Raw genomic sequence first — 19777 nt, forward strand, 5'->3', positions numbered from 1 at the left:
ATGAAAGTTTCTTTGCAATATCAAGGAGCAATATGATCTATCAGTGACTGTCCATTTTTTTTCTATATTACAGTAGATATTTAACTGCATTATCTAACTATGAAGGAGAGGTCATGTGAAAATTTTAGTGGTCTCAAATTAACACTCATGGTCAGTAGGTTTGTATAAAAAATATATGTGAATTAATGAAAAAATTAATTTTTTTACATTATTACCCATGAAGCAATTCCCACAAGATCTGAGTATGATCTTGTATGGATACAGTGTATACCTAACCAAGTATAGGCCCAGATTTGCCATCACTTGACACACCATTTAAATATTAATTTGAACAATTTGGGTAGGGGTCGGGCTGTTTTTGTTGCAAGAATTACACTGTGTTGTATAATTTTGTCAGTTTCTTAAACTGCAGATCATGACACATGAAGAAACCCGAAGACAAATATCCTGGTATTTATGGTAAAAAGCTCTGATTATAAGAGTTTCTTATAAATGATATATCTCTAGCAAAGGCATTCAGGTGTTGCATGGGGTCTTTGTCATTTATCAAAGGCATTCAGGTGTTGCATGGGGTCTTTGTCACTTATCAAAGAGAATGCAGACCTTCCAGTGACTCAATTATTTCAACAAAGCCACATACAAATTTAGCATTTCGAACCACAGGAGCTCAAATCTTGGTAATCATGGATCACAGTATAATACTGAGTAGAATAGACATGTCCTTTTAACACATAAATAATAATAATAATAATAAAAACTTAATCAAAAATCTGGTGACAAAACTTAGAATGGCAAACTGGAAAGAGGTTGGACTTTAACTGCCGACATCTCTAATTCTACTACTTCTTGAACAGTTGGGAAAAGAAAATTATTTCAACATTATACAGAAGTTAAAAATCTAAGGAGTGTAAAATAAACCTGAAACCAACATTCTGTGGACATTAAGGTCAGTATCTTTAAATTTTGTGCACATTTATATTTTATTGTTTAAAAGTCTAACAGGGCCTTCTCCATTGGAATACTACCAGTGATTTTTGATTAATGATACTGAAGTGCCTGGTCATCATAAAAACTCGTTAATTACATTACAGGTATAATGTTTTTATTATTATTACTCCTCTTCTTCCTAATGAATTGTACAGCTTTCCAAATTACAGCACTTTCCAAAGAATTTCTAATGCTGGACTTTTAAACATTTACCAATCACCTGTTATTTACAAATAACAGTACATTTATAATTCTTGTACATCAGCAGAAACAACATCATTATTATTATTATTATTACTGAATCTGATATCTTAACAAGCCCTTCTCTAATGCTAGACTTTCACATAATGACTTATTTAATGTAAATTTAGATTTTAAATAAAGTTTACGTTCTCAAAATGATGATTTTTGTAAAAAGTGATAATATGAGGATAAAATTCTGTCTTTTGGTACATATCACACACACACACACACACACACACACACACACACACACACTCAACATATTATCATTTAAACTTTTTAAAAAAGTGCATGTTAAAAAAGAATATGAATTTATAGTCTTTTATGAGTCTAGGCTCTTGAGTCATTGTACCATTTCTGTAACATAATGCAAATAAATGATGAAGTAGCTTGTACTCTAACATGGGATAAATATTTTTTCATTGTCAGTTAAAATTTCAGGATTTTTCCAAGGGGTGTGGGACATTTAAGAGTGAAACTGAAAGGGTTAGTTTGTTTTACTCTATTCATAATGGGGCATAGTTGAACAATTATTTTTAAAATTTACTTTATTCTTGTAATTCACTGTCAAAGACTTACAAATGAATCATACAAAGATCAAATAATAATAATAATAATAATAATAATAACAATAATAATAATTGTTATTATTTATCCTCATATATCTTTGCAGGGTAAAACTATGCATACAGACAGAAACAGCCAGTTTAATTTCCATAACAACATTGTTTAACAACAATTATTTAAGAGCCCCTCTTCGACAACACACAAAAGTTAGCACTTGGATAAAGTGTGTGTGTGTGTGATCTGGATTTTTAACACAGCTTTAACAATTTTCAGTGATATCGCTACCATGTCTGCAGTGTGGCAGTTTATAGTGATGTTGAGCACTGGGGCATCATGCCGCAGACATGTAGCATGATGCCCCACCCAGTCACATTATCATTACACCAGGATGACCAGTCCTAACACTAACTTCTTAATGATGAACACTTACTGAGGTTAGCTGTTAGTACCAATTTTATAAGTCTTTGGTATGACTCGGCTGGGGGTTTGAAAACAGGAATAAGGTTTACTGAATGCTGTATCATATGTTTGTCAGAAAACAATGTGCCCGATGGCACGATGCCTTTTGGGTAAATGACATCATACAGCATTTATAACTCACTAATCAACGCTATGTAACAAATTCCAGAGGTCTGATCCATATGAGGTGAAACCCACAACTGTGAATTCCTGGCTTTAGAGCAAAACAAAAGTTGTTTTCCATCCAGTTTAGTATGCATTAGAAGATACAAACCAACTACATGGGCACTATGGTCTGTATTATCATGACAGATATAATCTAACTTACACTTGATCAGTAAGACAACATTTCACCACTGGGACTAGGTTATTTTACCACGTCGACCTTATCAGTCAACTATGATAACTTAAAAATATAGCAAAAACTAAACTACATCTACAAAGAAGTGTTCCAAGTTTTTCAATACTGGCACTTTGATGATAGGCTTACATACAAAAATAAGCAAATAAAGAAATATATATTTTGGGAGTACTGGTATTCTTGGTTGTAAGTGACTGTATGAAATAAAATGAATAAAGACTGAATTTTGAAACATAAATAAAAATTGCTTTTGCTTCTTTGGTAAATACCTATATCATTTAAATGTAGGACTCCAAAGATGAGATACAATAAGGGCCAGGAATAAACTAAAACATGACATATACCAGATTCAGCAGCATAATCAGTCGGCCAAACTAATCTTACAAATGCCAAGTCTATAAATAAAAGCATCAAATAAATATATCTTTGGCACCTTTATTCTTGCGTATATCATCATGAAGTGATAAGAAGCAGGGGCATTTGTTCCATTCCTCTACTACATTTTATACTGTAAAACACAAGACGTTTACAAAATAAAAAATGAATACTTACTACATTTTGAAAATAAAATAAATTTATGGTAACTTTGCTCATGACCATATAGATATGAAATGTTCTATGTGTGAGGTCTTCACAACTTTTATCTGATTAAATACATAATTTATTGATATGAATGATCTGACAATGCAAAATGGCTTGTGTGTGTGTGTGTGTGTGTGTGTGTGTGTTATAATTCATGTACAAGTACATAGTAATTAATCATGTGTAAATAAGAATAATACACATGGTTTTATGTGTACAGACTTTTTCCAGAGTACTTTGGAAACGTAAACTTATATGTCTTTTCAATCATCTGTGCCCAGAAAACCATGTAGGACACTTATAAATAAATTAAGCAAAATTATATTTTAATCAGCTTAAAGGAAGGAATCCACTTAAAACATGTGGGTATATCACCTCATCTGCAACTTCTGTTGCCGTTTCAGGTTTAATACCATTTTTTTAGCACATGACTGGTTATACATGGTGGTCAGTACTGGTGAAGGAAAAGCATGGTAAAAATCCCTGGAAGAACCACCAACCCATGAGAAGCTACTGGCAAGTGTTCTAACAAAACTATGGAAACACCATGATATTCAAAATTCAATAACTTTAAATTTCTGAGTGCTCATGATCAAATATATATTTATCAGTATAGATGAAACCTGGACGACAGCTTCTGTGTAGAGAAAAGAATATGAGCTGCATCATTTTCTGGATCTACATGTGTTTGAAACACGTGCTTTCAATTCTGCACCAAAGAGTCAGGTGCTAATTTCAGTAATGAGTGTTCCAAACTCAAGACTATTAAAGGACTGAAATTCCGTCAAGAAAAAATGTCTCTATTTTTTTTTAAGTTACTACTAGGATAAGTTCTCAAAAGATTCTTTTTCCTACAAAATAATTTTCATTATCAACCAATTCTAGCCACCCAAATCCATATATGCTCTATTTTACGTTCACCCATTTCCAGGCTGGTTCCCATTTTTCCATTCAATTAGTACCATGTGTCCTACAAAGATCTTTTCCAATATGAACATTGTGATTAAAGCACATGTTTAATTTGCTTTAGCAGCTGTTTTCCAAACATGAAACATGCCGAGATAAAGAAATGTGCACTCCATAAAAGAAATTTTTCACAAATCTGAACCAAAACGAAACGTGCATGCTTATTATGTCATGTGTTCTGAATAATATATTAGCGTCAACTGTAATGTGTCTATGCATTATATTCTAACAGATCAGGGTCCAGACAGTTTATGGTTGGGTATATGTAAGTAAATAAGGTATGTACATGAAAATTACAAATGTTCACTGCTTTATCTTCAAAGGAATCCTTATCACCATACGTGCTTCTTAATGAAGTTTTAAGACTGCCGCAACCACACATAATTCTAGTACAAGTGCAAGCATTTAATTATTCCGTTTATAAAGTTTCCTTGGCAGATAGATTATTCCAAAGACATTGTACTGCCAACAAATCTAAGCGCAAAGAAAATGCAGAGACCACTGTAAAACCATTAAGCTTGTTGTAGGAGATCAACATTAGCATGTGAGAAGATTCAAGGGGGCTTTGATACTGGTATCAATCAGCATGTACATTGACAAGTATTATCTTTCAATACAGTTTTTGTAGCTTCTTTGGATGTAAATTGATGTAATATACAACCTCATGGTAAGATCAAGTACCATATATACTCACTTGTAAGTCGAGCAAAACTGAAAACAATACAGATCCTGATCTGCTGTAGCATAATGAACCTGCAGATCTGGGTCTACAATGATTGTTCTACTGATTACTCCCATCAATCTGCACATATCCAGATCTGCCAGAGCATTAAGCAATGGCAGATCTGGGTCTGTGCAGTTTGCAGCTGGCCTCAACTTCCAAGCGAGTATAGATGGTAATTTTCATTGTAATTAAGCGGCCATATCGGACTGGGAAAAGATATGAATCAATATCAAAGTACCTTCTTTATGGTGAATTCTTCTGAGGATTTCTGACACTTAAATTGTATCATATATACCTAGATAATCAGGTCAAGATCAAATAAATTACCTGCCAACCCTTAATGCAACATAACACTGATTCTCTACATAAAGATCATCTTTACTTGATCACCTTGACGATAATGAAAACTGGGTATTATTAAGTTACTGCATAACAAAACTTAAACAACAGTTTTTATCTGCTTTTCATTAATAGGTTATGAAAAATTATGTATTTGAAGGTACAACAGAAAGTGTAACGAGTTGTGTATTAGATCACGCAAATTATTGTGTTATAGAGAAAGTTACACCTGTACTAAACTCCATATCCACTTACATGATTATTGTAGTGCCAGCGAATTCTGAAGGATGTTTAATTTAGTTTCATATTAGCGTTATACAGGAAAGAATACTGAATATCACAGTGATTCATACTAGGATTATACAGCCTAGAAAACTATATCATGGTGTTCCATATTAGGATTACACAGCCAAGAATACTGAATATCACAGTGATTCATACTAGGATTATACAGCCTAGAAAACTATATCATGGTGTTCCATATTAGGATTACACAGCCAAGAATACTGTATAGCACACAGTGTTTCACACTAGGATTACACAGCCAAAAGTACTGCATATTACAGTGATGCATATTAGGATTACATGCCCAAGAATACTGTGTATTATAGTGTTCCATATAATACAGTGTTCCAGTTTATGATAACAAGGCAAAGAATACTGCATATTACATAGTGTTCCATTTTAGAATTAGGCAACAAATAATACTGGATATCACACTAATTTATACACTGTAAATCCATATAAAATTGTCATTTCTTTTCGTCCATACATTATTTTCAAGCAGAGAACTTTTTAAGTCAACTCACTAAGATTGTACAAATATCTGTAACAAAGAATAAGCTGAAAATTGTAATTCTGCTGAATAATTGTCACATTTCAAATTCACATTTGTTCAAAGTCACCTCATTTAATGTAAACATAATCTAGGTTTTGAATATATGATACATACTTGGTAACCTAAGTTATTGGTGTGATCCCTACTGCAAGCAAACTACATGGACACATGTCTCTAAAGTTTGAAACAATGGAATTTTGTCCCTTGTGGACACAGGAGCCATGATGGTTCAGTTGGCAGAGCACTGGATTTGTAATCCAAGGTTTATGTCCTCAATACCTTTCCAGGCCATCCTGGGTTGGATAACTCAATGTGTCATTGGGAAAGGCACTTAGTGCCCATTTCCTCAGTACATTATAGCAATACAGTGCTGCAAGTACCATTATGAAACCAACCAACCTTTGTGAAGAAGTGTCCATAAATGAAAGATTTATTATTTTAGTGAAATCATTGCAATGGTTATTCAACAATGTCCTTTATATATATATATATATGTATGTGTGTGTGTGTGTGATTTGGATATTTAATGTAGTTTTAACAATTTTTCAGTCATATTGCTATGATATCTACAGTATGGCAGTTTATAGTGATGTCTAGCACTGGGGCATCATGTCGCAGACATGTAGCATCATGTCCCACCCAGTCACATTATCCTGACACCAAGCCAACCAGTCCTAACACTAACCTCTTAATGCTGAGTGCCTAGCGAGGCAGCTGTTTGAACCCACAATCTCCTTCATCCAAGGTGGACGCTCTAACCACTAGGCCACCGGAGTGGTCTCCTTTACATATGTGTTCTTGATATTAAGGTGTACACTCATATAGATGTACTGTAATACTCAGAGATATATGCTTCTGTGAGAATGGCATTAACAAGATCTTCAGGACCATCTACCAATTTAATATTCCGTGGCGTAAAGCCCTGGATCAAGTCTGATACTTCATATGTGATTATAATGGGAAAATGCCATAGCAGTTATTGAAGGGATTTTGATGTAATGATCAATAATAGACTGACTGCTGAGACTCGGATTATTTGTTAAAACTGGATTCAAATACTTGTAAGATCAATAACCAGGCTAACAAACTACTTTACACATTTTTAATTACCTGATATTAAGTCATATTGGTGCAGAAGAATACGAAAATCATTCAACTTTATCTGTTTTAAATGTAATATAGAGATTTACTAGAATTAATAATCTTCAGAAAGAGTGGTGCATAAAATGAGTACATTTTTAATGGCCCCCGCAAAAAAGGGATTCATAAATCATTTCCTTCTTTCTTTACCCATTTATTTATTGGCTATCTTTCAGGATTCTGTCATGGATCTAAAGTTCATCTAGTGCAACAACATCAGGTTAAATTTTTCTTCATCAAATAATGTGAAGAAATATTAATTCTAGTTAACTGAAAATTGATTCAGTGTAAATCATAAAAATGTTATTTTTTGAATAACCTGAATAGGAGAGTTGATGCACAAGAGATATTTTTAAAGATTGTTAAAAAAATACATTTTGAGCGATTACCTGAATAATTCCTTCTGCTTTCAGATAAAAAGGATGACAAAAGATTAGGACGCTGATATTTTTTTCCTGTTTGTATCTGTGTGAAAAGTTTACAAGAATATGTTTCCTACCTAAACTATGGATAGTTTGAAGAAGTCAATTAAGAGAAGAAATAAACCTTATTTCTTATGGTTTGCTTTGAAATATGCATCAGCCCTTCAAAAGAAGTTATAGGATTTGGTAATTCACATATGAATCCTGAGGTTAGGCCAAGAAGCAAAATGTTTACTAGTGCACTGGTTTTAAAATTAGGGTAAGCAGGTCAGTTTCTTTTGGGGTTTTTCTATGCTCATTTTTTAACATCATTATTTATATTTAACGTGATACCTTGGTGCTTTGTTTTAACACGGGGAAAAGGGTGGTAGGGTCAGCAGTGAGAAGCAAGGATGACTGTCTGACCTGAAAGACACATATATTCTGGGTTTGGTCTTAGCATAACTGACTTGTGACCGGAATTGTGGGGTTTTGATTCCTGCCCAGTCCAGAGTGGGTCAGCAATTTGTCTTGCAACTGATGTACTGTTAAATACCATACCTCTCATCTCTGTGTAGCAATGATATAAATCATCTTGAACAAAAGCCCCCATAATTCAACTACAGGCCAATGCTGATTACCTAACCACTGATCAAGCCAAGGGTGGGCAAAAAGTGGCCTGCTGGCCAAATCCTGCCCATGACCTGATTTATATTTATATCATACGCTGGGGCTTTCAAATCCACTTATCTAGCCTGCGCCCTGGACATACATGCCCATGCCTGGACTAAGTAAATATATTTCTAAGAGTGCTACCACTCTCATTAACACATTAACCCCTGGAGGTTTTTTGTCGTTTTCGCCTGAATTTCGAGTAGGAAACACATTTTGAAAGCTGTTTCTGAATGCATCCTAATACATCAACTTCCAGGTGATTTTCCAATATCATAATGCCTAGTTGTGTTAGAAACATTGTTTTTCATTGGCTATTTGGCTCACGCATGAGCAGAAGGGTAAAAGTTCGAGTTCTTTGTATCTGTTGCTTAATGGACCCATTATTTTCGTATCGAGACCACTCTTTATTCCAAATGCCCATCTTATCCTACTTTTTGCAAAGGTTCATCTGTCTGTTTGCAGTTCATACCAGTCTGCCTTAGATCTGAGACCAAAAACTCTAACATCCGAACACAAAATCTGATTCCGACCACAGGCAAATTTGGGTGGAAAAAAATCTGGTCCAAAAAATGAGATTTTTCCCTCTGCATTTTGTGGTGCAACCAGAACTTCCAGATTATTTGGTATCATTCTAGAGCTACATCTGTCTGCCTTTCTATAATACCACCCACTTTAGTGTATCATACATGACCTTGATGCTACAGAGCTCGGCAGTAAGCTACTACCTCCTGCCACGTTAATGTGTTAACAAGGATTTTTGAATTTTTTTACAAATCGTCAAGTAATGGCTAAATTTGTAATTTATGTGCAATGTCGATGCACAAGAGATTAAATATGCAAGGAATATTCAAATTTGGTGATGTCATCAAAATGCACCCATTAACACATTAACCCCTGGAGGTTTTTGTTGTTTTTGCCTGAATTTCGAGTAGGAAACATTTTGAAAGCTATTTCTGAATACGTCCTAATGCATCAACTTCCAGGTGATTTTCAAATAACCTAATGCCTAGTTGTGTTAGAAACATCATTTTTCATTGGCTATTTGGCTCGCACATGAGCAGAAGGGTAAAAGTTGGATTTTTTGATGATTTTTTTATATTAACAGACCCATTATTTTCGTATCAAGACCACTCTTTATTCCAAATGCCCATCTTATCCTTCTTTTTACAAAGGTTCATCTGTCTGTTTGCAGTTCATACCAGTCCAGTTTAGATCTGAGACCAAAAAGTCTAAAATCAAGACACAAAATACATGCCAAATGTAGAGTTGTGACCAAGTTGTCTCCTTCCAGAGAATATTTTCATGATTTTCTTATGACTTGTTAGTATTCATTTTTTGTGTACTCCCATTCAGGGTCATATACGATGCTTGCATTGTTGAATATGCACCTGGAATAGATATCATGGCAACCTTTGAGCATGGAAGACCACTCATACAAAGGGACCTTGTTCCACCTACGCTTCCACGAAGGGTAAGTAAATCTGCTGATTTCAAGATTATTGTGTGCAAATTATAATCATCTGTCTGCTTGATTACATTGTAGACAAAAAATATCTGGTTATGAGACAAAATTTCTGCAATGAGGTCTTGCATAAATCAAATGTAATTCCTTACAACTTGCACATCTGTGACCTTGACTTTATACCTTGTAGCCTAAGATGTAACCTATTTGATAAATGGAGAATATTCCACTCACTAATTAGCATATTTCTTTCTTTAGAGTTTTGTTTCTTTGTTTCTCTCCTTGAAAAAATCATCATGATTGATGATTGACTTTTATTTATGTGGTGACAGTTTCATAAAAACTGCAGACAAATGTTTTAGTTGCACATTTGTTTCAACTGTATATGTTATTTAGTGCAAACTGTATATATATAAATCATTGCATTCTTATCTGAATGCTCAAAAATCAATGTGAAAAACAAGTGTTTGCTTGTAAAACATGAATTTCCTCACTAACAGGAGTGAATTTCAACTAGTAGTATCATCAGTGTGTGTGATTTGAATATTCAATGTAGCTTTAAAAAAAATTCAGTCATATCACTACAATGTCTGCATTGTGGCTGTTTATAGTGACATCTAGCACTGGGGCATCATGCCGCAGACTTGTAGCATTACGTCCCACCCAGTCACATTATCTTGACACCAGGTCGACCAAACCTAAAACTAACTTCTTAATGCTGAGTGCCGAGTGAGGCAGCTATTAGTACCATTTTTATAAGTCATTGGGTATGACTTGGCAAGGGTATGAACCCACAACCTTCTTCATCTGAGGTGGATGCTCTAACCACTAGGCCACCAGAGTGGTGGTGCATAGGACTGAAACAAATAAACTTAAAATACAAAAGTCACTGAAGCATGAAAATTACGTCAAACTGACCTAGTCTGGGGTGGAGTTAATCTCCCTGTGACAATGCATCTACTTGTCAAATTTCATTAGTGTGGGTGGAATAGGGTCTAACATACTAATGATACAACATACCAATAGCTGAAAAGAAAAAGTAAATCAAGTGTGGTAATTAGGTCACAGTGACCTACTTTGATATGGTTAAATTATACATATGGAAATGGATCTACATAACAATTTTTATAAGTGCCAGTAAAAAGTGGTCAAAGATATTGAGAATATGATAAATGAACCACAAACAAACATTCCCTCCCAACTTCAATGTAATTTTTTTTTTAAACTTAATTTTTTCACAGCTGGAGAAAATATCAACTTGCAAACTACACTGATGATTTTATATTGTAAGCCCATGACTTTTTAAACTTAGAAGGAACCTGGATATAATTGCTCAGTTTCAAGTGTAGTTTTTTTAATTTCATTTGAATTTTTAAAAATGCATGGATGGCTGAATACTGTAGTTTTTTCTTGTTTATAACTGAAGACTGATTTTTAACGGGCATGAAAATGGGGTATAAAATTCCAACCCCCAAAAATGCAATATAATACAAAATGACATTAAAAATCTGATAAATTAATAAACACAATCCTTCAAAAGGAATCTCAATTAGAAAAGCTCTGAACCAAATAAAATATTGATGAAAAACAATTACTAGTAACCTAAAATAAAACCGTCTCATTCCAGAAATATTCACCAAGGCAAATCTAACTTTACGCCTAAATAAGACCTAAATGATAATCTTGCTAACAAAATGGGAAAGAATTAGCTTTCAAAGTCAGACTGATTGTAAAATATGCTTATAGTCTGGGACCCCCCTCCTACGTGTTACAGGATGAACTTTAGAAAAATCCAAAAGTGAGTACCCAGAGTTGCTGCATCTAATTATGCCTACATACCTGGAAGCATGACCTCAATACTGAATAAGTGTCTTGGAAACCTTAAACCAACATAAATTGGAAAACAAGTTACAAACTTTTAACAACAGTTTAAAAAACACTCCAAAAATACCTTGCTATAACTCGATCAAATCAAAATGAACCAGTAAAAATCAGCAAAATTATACTTTACCAACACATAGCTAGATCAGATAGTTACACATTTATTTTGTTTCCATGAGCCATCAAAGATTGGAATATTTTTACCACAACTATTAATCAAAACTGAAAAAATCTTCACAAAACCAAACTGATGTATTTTCATAGTTTTGCAATATTTTAAAGTTGTGTTGTGTATTATCATGTAGCACCAAACTAATCAAGATTACATAAATCCAAACAAGTTACATGACAGATCCACAGTCATAAGCTACATGCTAAACAGCTGATCTCATGCCATAGGAATCAATTCCAAAACAAACTCTGCTTCAGGTTTCAGAATTATGCATGTGGATTTTGCTTAATGTACATACTTCAAGGAGTTTTGCCTATAATTTGCTTTGTATCACAAGCATTTGCAAGACTTAGAAAGCACAACCCACATTTTCCACAATTAACTCACATTTTGGAAGTTTGCAAGCATTAAATTCTAACCCTGGCAAAGTGATAATAAACATAATTTTTGTCCCCTTCTGGGTGTCATTAGATTGGACATGCTACTGAAAATCTTGTGTGACTGCTGATTAACAGCAGCTGCATTCATCTGAAAGGTCATATACCAAGGGACTTCAATGTTCCCAAATGACAATACCTTGTATGAAGACAATATGAAAGTTTACAAAGTGACATAATGTTATTTATAGCTGTTAAGTTGATCCACAACAAACAAAAGAAATCAAGGAATCACCAGACCATTAAAGATCTGATTCCATACACAAATGCATTGACTTCACCTTTTTTCTATCTTAAAGTAATCTAAATCTGGGCTTAAATATCAGTTTCAAAACTTTAAAAAAAAAAAAAAATGTTAAAGTTTAACCTCATTACCTGTCATCTAAAGAGATTTCTATGCCACTATTCAATGGACAAGACAGTTTACTAAGTGCTAAAATGCATATTTAAATGAAGAAAAGGGTTTAGTTTCAAATTTTAAGCTGAAAACAATCAGCTGGTAATTTCCTCCTTTAAAGATATCACATTTCAGTTAAATTCTAATCTCTTTATAAACAATGTCCAGTAAACCATTTTAAACTTTATCTGAACTGATTCAATCTACAATATGTATGCAGTGGATGGGGGTAATACTGTACACTGGGATTGGAAAGGGGCACTAAACTCAAATCCATAATTTGTTGAAACTGGAAGCCATAACAAAATTTCTGGCCATTTAGCAATTGTATTTGTTATCATTATGAATGAAGTGCTTTTGCCCACTTTGGCAATCTGAAACAGATTCCATGTCTTCATTGCCTTGGTGCCATTCGATCAATGACCAGAGTTAACAGAAACTGCAAAAATCTGTTAGTCAAAGATTTATGACCACTATTGCATAGTCTCTACCATATATACCTGCGTATAAGTTGATTCAAACTGCAAACAACAAAGAACCAGATCTGACTTTATGACTTAACCTTTAAGCTGTCTAACCCAATTGTAGCCAAATTTGTTCCCATATCAGCAAGCAATCCTCAAAGTTTGGAGAAATTATATGGCATGTGTTTAAAGTTAATTTACATGTTGCATCACAATTATCTTGACCTTTGATCCTTTAACCCATACATCAATAGGCTTGCACAAGTGCAAGCCATTCACAATCTGATAAAGATATATGGTCAAGAAAAACATTTACAGTGCAGAAATCATTTAAATTTTCTGACTGGACTTCCTTTGACAATTTTCTTTTACCACAACCCAAGAATATCGGTTGGCATAGATGGAAATGTCACATGTTTTAAGAGAATGGTTACAAAGCAAACTAAAATGTAAGAATAGGAATGATATGTAGAATAGTTATCAAATACACTTGCAATCTGAACCTGGGGCTCAAAACCCCTTCCACATACACCATCAAATGTTTATGAGTTATGCTCAAGAATGACTTTGAATCTCAGGTTCAATTCCTTCCCTAATACTCCATAAAATATTTCTCAAATATACTCATGAAAGACTTTGACCCTCAGACTCAAACCCCTCTCTTATGCCCTGTCAAAATGTTCACAGATATACTTAGTAAAGACTCAGATCCTAAAGCTTAAATCCCGCTCTCATGCCCAAATAAAATGTTTGTTGCATATGCTTAAGGAAGGTTTTGAATCGTGAGGCTCAAATCCATCAATCATGCTTAGATGACAGATATACTCAGGAGAGACTTTCATTCTCCTTTGGCTCAAGTCTCTCACTCATGTTCCATCAACGAATTGACAGATATACTCAGGAGAGACTTTAAATCAAATCCCAGTCCCTCATGCTCCATCAAATTATCTGCATACGGTAAATCATGATCATCACTATAACAGACTCTCTAAAACTTAACTTAGAAGTGCCCAATCAAACAGAAGTAGATTAACCCTAACTTGGAAATCACGCTCTGCTACTTGGTACTTATTTACTGCCGACTCGTCATTGTGACCAAGCTATTCTCATTCATAATTCCATAATGCCTGTCACAAGATAATAAGCAATTGTAATTTACTGCAACATTACCACCCTTGAGGGCCCTCTGCAGAGATTCTTCACTATAGGGTCATTATTACAACTACTGTATATTCATTTGGAATACATTAGCTATCAGGGGAAATAGTTCAACCATGAGATCCAAGGTCTATTGTTTGAAGCAAAGATTTCTTAGAGTAGTGGTAACAGTAATATTCTGTGCAGTAGTTTTATTATGGTGCTCTCTCATTCTAATATCTGTGTAGTAGATTGGTCTCCCACTCTAATATTCTGTGTAGTAGTTTTATTATGGTGCTCTCTCATTCTAATATAATATCTCTATAGTAGAGTGGTCTCCCACTCTAATATTCTGTGTAGTAGTTTTATTATGGTGCTCTCTCATTCTAATATAATATCTCTATAGTAGAGTGGTCTCTCACTCTAATATTCTGTGTAGTAGTTTTATCAGGTGCTCTCTCATTCTAATATAATATCTCTATAGTAGAGTGGTCTCCCACTCTAATATTCTGTGTAGTAGTTTTATCAGGTGCTCTCTCATTCTAATATAATATCTCTATAGTAGAGTGGTCTCCCACTCTTATATTCTGTGTAGTAGTTTTATCAGGTGCTCTCTCATTCTAATATAATATCTCTATAGTAGAGTGGTCTCCCACTCTAATATTCTGTGTAGTAGTTTTATTATGGTGCTCTCTCATTCTAATATAATATTTCTATAGTAGAGTGGTCTCCCACTCTTATATTCTGTGTAGTAGTTTTATTATGGTGCTCTCTCATTCTAATATCTGTGTAGTAGATTGGTCTCCCACTCTAATATTCTGTGTAGTAGTTTCATTATGGTGCTCTCTCATTTTAATATAATATCTCTATAGTAGAGTGGTCTCCCACTCTAATATTCTGTGTAGTAGTTTTATTATGGTGCTCTCTCATTTTAATATAATATCTCTATAGTAGAGTGGTCTCCCACTCTAATATTCTGTGTAGTAGTTTTATTATGGTGCTCTCTCATTTTAATATATTATCTCTATAGTAGAGTGCTCTCCCCCTCTAATATTCTGTGTAGTAGTTTTATTATGGTGCTCTCTCATTCTAATATAATATCTCTATAGTAGAGTGGTCTCCCACTCTAATATTCTGAGTAGTAGTTTTATCAGGTGCTCTCTCATTCTAATATATCTGTATAGTAGAGTGGTCTCCCACTCTAATATTCTGTGTAGTAGTTTTATCAGGTGCTCTCTCATTCTAATATTGGTGCAGTAGATTGGTCTCCCACTCTAATATATATGTTTTAGTAGAGTGGTCTCTCACTTTAATATCTCTGTGTAGCAGTTTTATTTGGGTGGTCTCTCACTCTGATATCTCTGTGCAGTAGAGTGGTCTCTCTTATTATCTCCACATAGCAGTTGTATTAGTGGTATCTCACTCTAATATCTCTGTACAGTAGGGTGGTCTCTCACTTTAATATCTCTGTGTAGTAGTTTAACTAGGGCAGTCTCTCATTCTAATATCTCTGTATAGTAGAGTGGTCTCTCACTAATAACTCTGTGTAGCAGAGTGGTCTCTCACTCTGATATCTCCAAGAAAGCATAATGCCAAGCCCACTCTACTGTAAGAACTCCAAGAAAGCATAATGCCAAGCCCACTCTACTGTAAGAACTCCAAGAAAGCATAATGCCAAGCCCACTCTACTGTAAGAACTCCAAGAATGCATAATGCCAAGCCCACTCTACTGTAAGAACTCCAAGAATGCATAATGCCAAGCCCACTCTACTGTAAGAACTCCAAGAATGCATAATGCCAAGCCCACTCTACTGTAAGAATTCCAAGAAAGCATAATACCAAGCCCACACTACTGTAAGAACTCCAGGAAAGCATAATTCCAAGCCCACTCTACTGTAAGAACTCCAAGAAAGCATAATGCTAAGCCCACTCTACTGTAAGAATTCCAAGAAAGCATAATGCCAAGCCCACTCTACTGTAAGAATTCCAAAAAAACATAATGCCAAGCCCACTCTACTGTAAGAATTCCAAGACAGCATAATGCCAAGCCCACTCTACTGTATGAACTCCAGAAAAGCATAATGCTAAGCCCACTCAAGTGTAAGAACTCCAAGAAAGCATAATGCCAAGCCCACTCTACTGTAAGAATTCCAAGAAAGCATAATGCTAAGCCCACTCTACTGTAAGAATTCCAAGAAAGCATAATGCAAAGCCCACTCTACTGTAAGAATTCCAAAAAAGCATAATGCCAATCCCACTCTACTGTAAGAACTCCAGAAAAGCATAATGCCAAGCCCACGCTACTGTAAGAACTCCAGGAAAGCATCATTCCAAGCCCACTCTACTGTAAGAACTCCAAGAAAGCATAATTCCAAGCCCACTCTACTGTAAGAACTCCAGAAAAGCATAATGCCAAGCCCACTCTACTGCAATAACTCCAAGAATGCATAATGCCTAGCTCAGCTACTTTGGGTCAGTCTTGATGATGTCTGTTCTCTTAACAGGTTGTTATATATGTGTAGTATATTTAATAGGTTTCAAATGTACATATTTTTTTAATTTGACCTGCATTTTGTTATGTCCTGTCTCTCTATCTTTTGCTCCTTTCTGTTAAGGTGTTTCATACAATAAACAGTCCAGCCGTTCTTATGATCAAAAGTTTTATCCCCTGTTTTATATAAATTCTTTTTTATCTGACATGTCCAATTTCCATTGTAACATTTGCAGTGAGGATATTTAAATAAAAACTTAACTAGGTAACACTCTTGTAAGCAAGTAATGGGATTAAATATTGAGATGAACAGTGTCTTAATAAAATATGATATCTATAAATGCTTGATCAAGGTATCTTTCTTTTTCAGTTTAACTACAACCATGGAGACTACATGGATAGTGATTCTGACTTGGACTCAAATGACTCTTCTGAGTCTGTGGCAGACTATATTGATATTGACTTCAATGGAGTCTTGGGACGTGCAATTGCCGTGTGGTCCCATAAAAAACAAGACAATGTTACCCTCTTCACACCAATACCTGATGACACATTGTATCGAATTGTCAAATTTGCTGAGGATCAATTGGGATTCAATCGAAAGGATGAAAAAATTATGGTTCTTGGCCCTGGAGAAAAAGAGCCTAAGGAAATAAAAGATGTTTATTCCATCAAACCAGGCTGTGTTGTCATGATAATGCCAAGGTTAAATGTTACAGTTATGGTTGAAATTAATCAACTAAAGGAGAAATTTCCTGTAATCATAGATCCTTTTGCTACAGTTTTTCAAGTGAAATCTTACATCAAGAAGGTGAAAGGAATACCAATTGATCAACAGGATTTATTGTATCGTGACAAGCCAATGGAAAATTGCAGAAGAATGTTTGAGTATCATTTACGAGAGAAATCAACACTCCATGTGTTAATACAAGTAACCTTTAGCCTTCTGATAAACGTGGAAACATTCTGGGGAAAATCCTATCGGCTTTACATGGATCAATGCAATACAGGATCTGACATAATTTATACAGTCTTTGGAAGAACATTTAGCAAATATGGCCCTGAACAGGTATCAGCTCATGAACTATATGTTCCCATACATGTACTGATACTACAGTATCAGCACAAATCTTTTCCCTGGGATTACTGTTTAGGTCACTTCAACATCCGAAATGGGGACACCGTCATAATAACTACTGTGGGTAACAAAAGTAAGATAAACATGCAAGTGATCAAGGTGATCACAGAAATGGGTGATAAATATGACATTCATGTGTCCCAGTTTGACCGTTGGTCAGTTGTAGCATTCATGCTTCATGGGCTTACGGATGTTCCTGTGGATCTGATCAGGTTATACAAAGACAAAACTCTCCTGGATTTAACCTCTGTAATTGGAGAAGTGAGTCGACATGCAGTCATTATGATGAATGTAATGATGGTCAACGTTGACAATGATCTCATGTTTGGAATACCTCTAAAAATTGCACTTGGAAATGGAATTATTGAGAATATTAAAATGGTTCCTTCAAAGAAGGTAGGAAATGTAAAATCAAAACTTGAAAAATTAGGGGTACCAAATGCAACTTTGTATGAACTAGTCATTGATGATCACAAACTCCCAAACACATATAAACTGCAGGATGTAATACAAGATCTAAGAGCACCTATACACCTAAAAGTTGAAAAATTTCCCATCTTTGTTCATGGAACTGATGGAACCATATACAAAACTAGTGTTCACGTAAACCAGACCTTTGGATCACTGAAGCAAAAGCTTTCAATGAAAACTGGACAATCTATGTCCAACTGCCATTTCATGATTTCTGGACAAGAATTTATTGAGCCAGATTCCGTTGTATTGTATGATTGTGGTATTACAACTAGGACTTCTATCTTTCTTCAGACAAAAACTCATGTAGAGGTGTTCTACGTCTATAGAGCAAACTGGCTGGTAAAGTTAAAGATCCCGTTCAAACCAACAGGTACCGAAATCAAGAAATACATTTGGGACAACAAAGACATTCCAGAGGGTAGCATTACTTGCCTCCAGACATTGATGTTCTGGTATTTCTATCCCCGTGTCAGCAAGAAAAATCAACTGCCCAGGAAGAGGGCATCAAAGAAACGGATTCCTCCTGCAACTCTTCCTCTCCTTCCCATCGCTGATCGCAAGCCAAGAAAAGTTGGATTCCCAGATCAGGATAAACTATTAGAGTTAATGGAGGATAGAGACCTAAAGACAGGGAGGTGGAAGAAACAAGAGGCAGGTGAAGGTGCTGGTGATAAAGGAGGAGCAGGTGGTGGTAACCCATCAAAGACTAGCATCATCAAGCCACAGACTAAACAAAAAGGACAAGATGATGAAACTAGGACCTGGCCAATTACAATACAAGAACAACACAAGCATGATGTTGAGGCATGGATTACGTCTGGCCGATATGACAGAAACAAAGGTCAGCATGTGAATCTATATCAACATCCAACAATACATTCCATCCAGAGGGAAACAATTCGAACCAAGAAACCTAAGAAGATCGAGGTTGTTCATAACATTCCCAGATGGATGAATAATCTTCTTAAGAAATATGACGAACATCGGCTTCTAGTTTCTGAAGGTGATGTTGGAGCAGGTTATCATAAAAGATTCAAAACTCAAGAACCATGGCAGCCAAGCAAGAAAGTGGCTGAAGTCAAGCCACACATTCAGGGAGATGCTACAACAGGAAGATTCCTGCAACATCGTCTCTCATATGAAAATCAACAGTTCATGTATTTAAGCTCCGACAGTGAACCTGAGGATGATGACTCTTCTGACAGACTCCATAAACATCGCTAGATTATTTGGCAGGTTTTGTACATAGGAAATTATCTACAGACTGCAGACACTTATAATACTTCCATTTTGTGCAATACTTAGTATAAAGAAGAAATATTTAGCATTAAGGACTTTATAATATGGACTTTTCATTTGGACTTTTATGTCTTCAAGGACTTTCCATTACAAAACCTTGTTCAATATTTTGAATAATACAGTGAGACTCCAGACTTGGAAAT

General features: G+C 35.1%; 2 protein-coding genes across 20 annotated transcripts in view; one reads left to right on the forward strand and one right to left on the reverse strand.

The window, feature by feature from the left end:
- LOC149785740 (twitchin-like) overlaps window positions 1-19777 on the reverse strand; it is a 469207-nt gene that overhangs the window by 221341 nt on the left and 228089 nt on the right. The gene's annotated exons all lie outside the window — the stretch shown is intronic.
- LOC149785742 (polyubiquitin-C-like) lies at window positions 724-19666 on the forward strand. Its single transcript, XM_089979643.1, has 3 exons — window positions 724-946; window positions 9636-9753; window positions 17094-19666. The coding sequence occupies exons 2-3, from the start codon at window positions 9685-9687 to the stop codon at window positions 19557-19559; spliced, it is 2535 nt and encodes an 844-aa protein (XP_089835769.1). The 5' UTR covers window positions 724-946; window positions 9636-9684; the 3' UTR covers window positions 19560-19666.

The sequence above is a fragment of the Sinohyriopsis cumingii genome, chromosome 13 (assembly GCF_028554795.1).
Source record: "Sinohyriopsis cumingii isolate HCF-2022 chromosome 13, ASM2855479v2, whole genome shotgun sequence".
Classification (NCBI taxonomy): domain Eukaryota; kingdom Metazoa; phylum Mollusca; class Bivalvia; order Unionida; family Unionidae; genus Sinohyriopsis; species Sinohyriopsis cumingii.

Bases quoted from the DNA above. Each gene is read 5' to 3' on its own strand.
- LOC149785742 (XM_089979643.1), top strand. From the start codon at position 9,685: ATGGCAACCTTTGAGCATGGAAGACCACTCATACAAAGGGACCTTGTT. The intron at 9,754-17,093 runs GTAAGTAAATCT...TTTCTTTTTCAG, and splicing joins CACCTACGCTTCCACGAAGG to TTTAACTACAACCATGGAGA.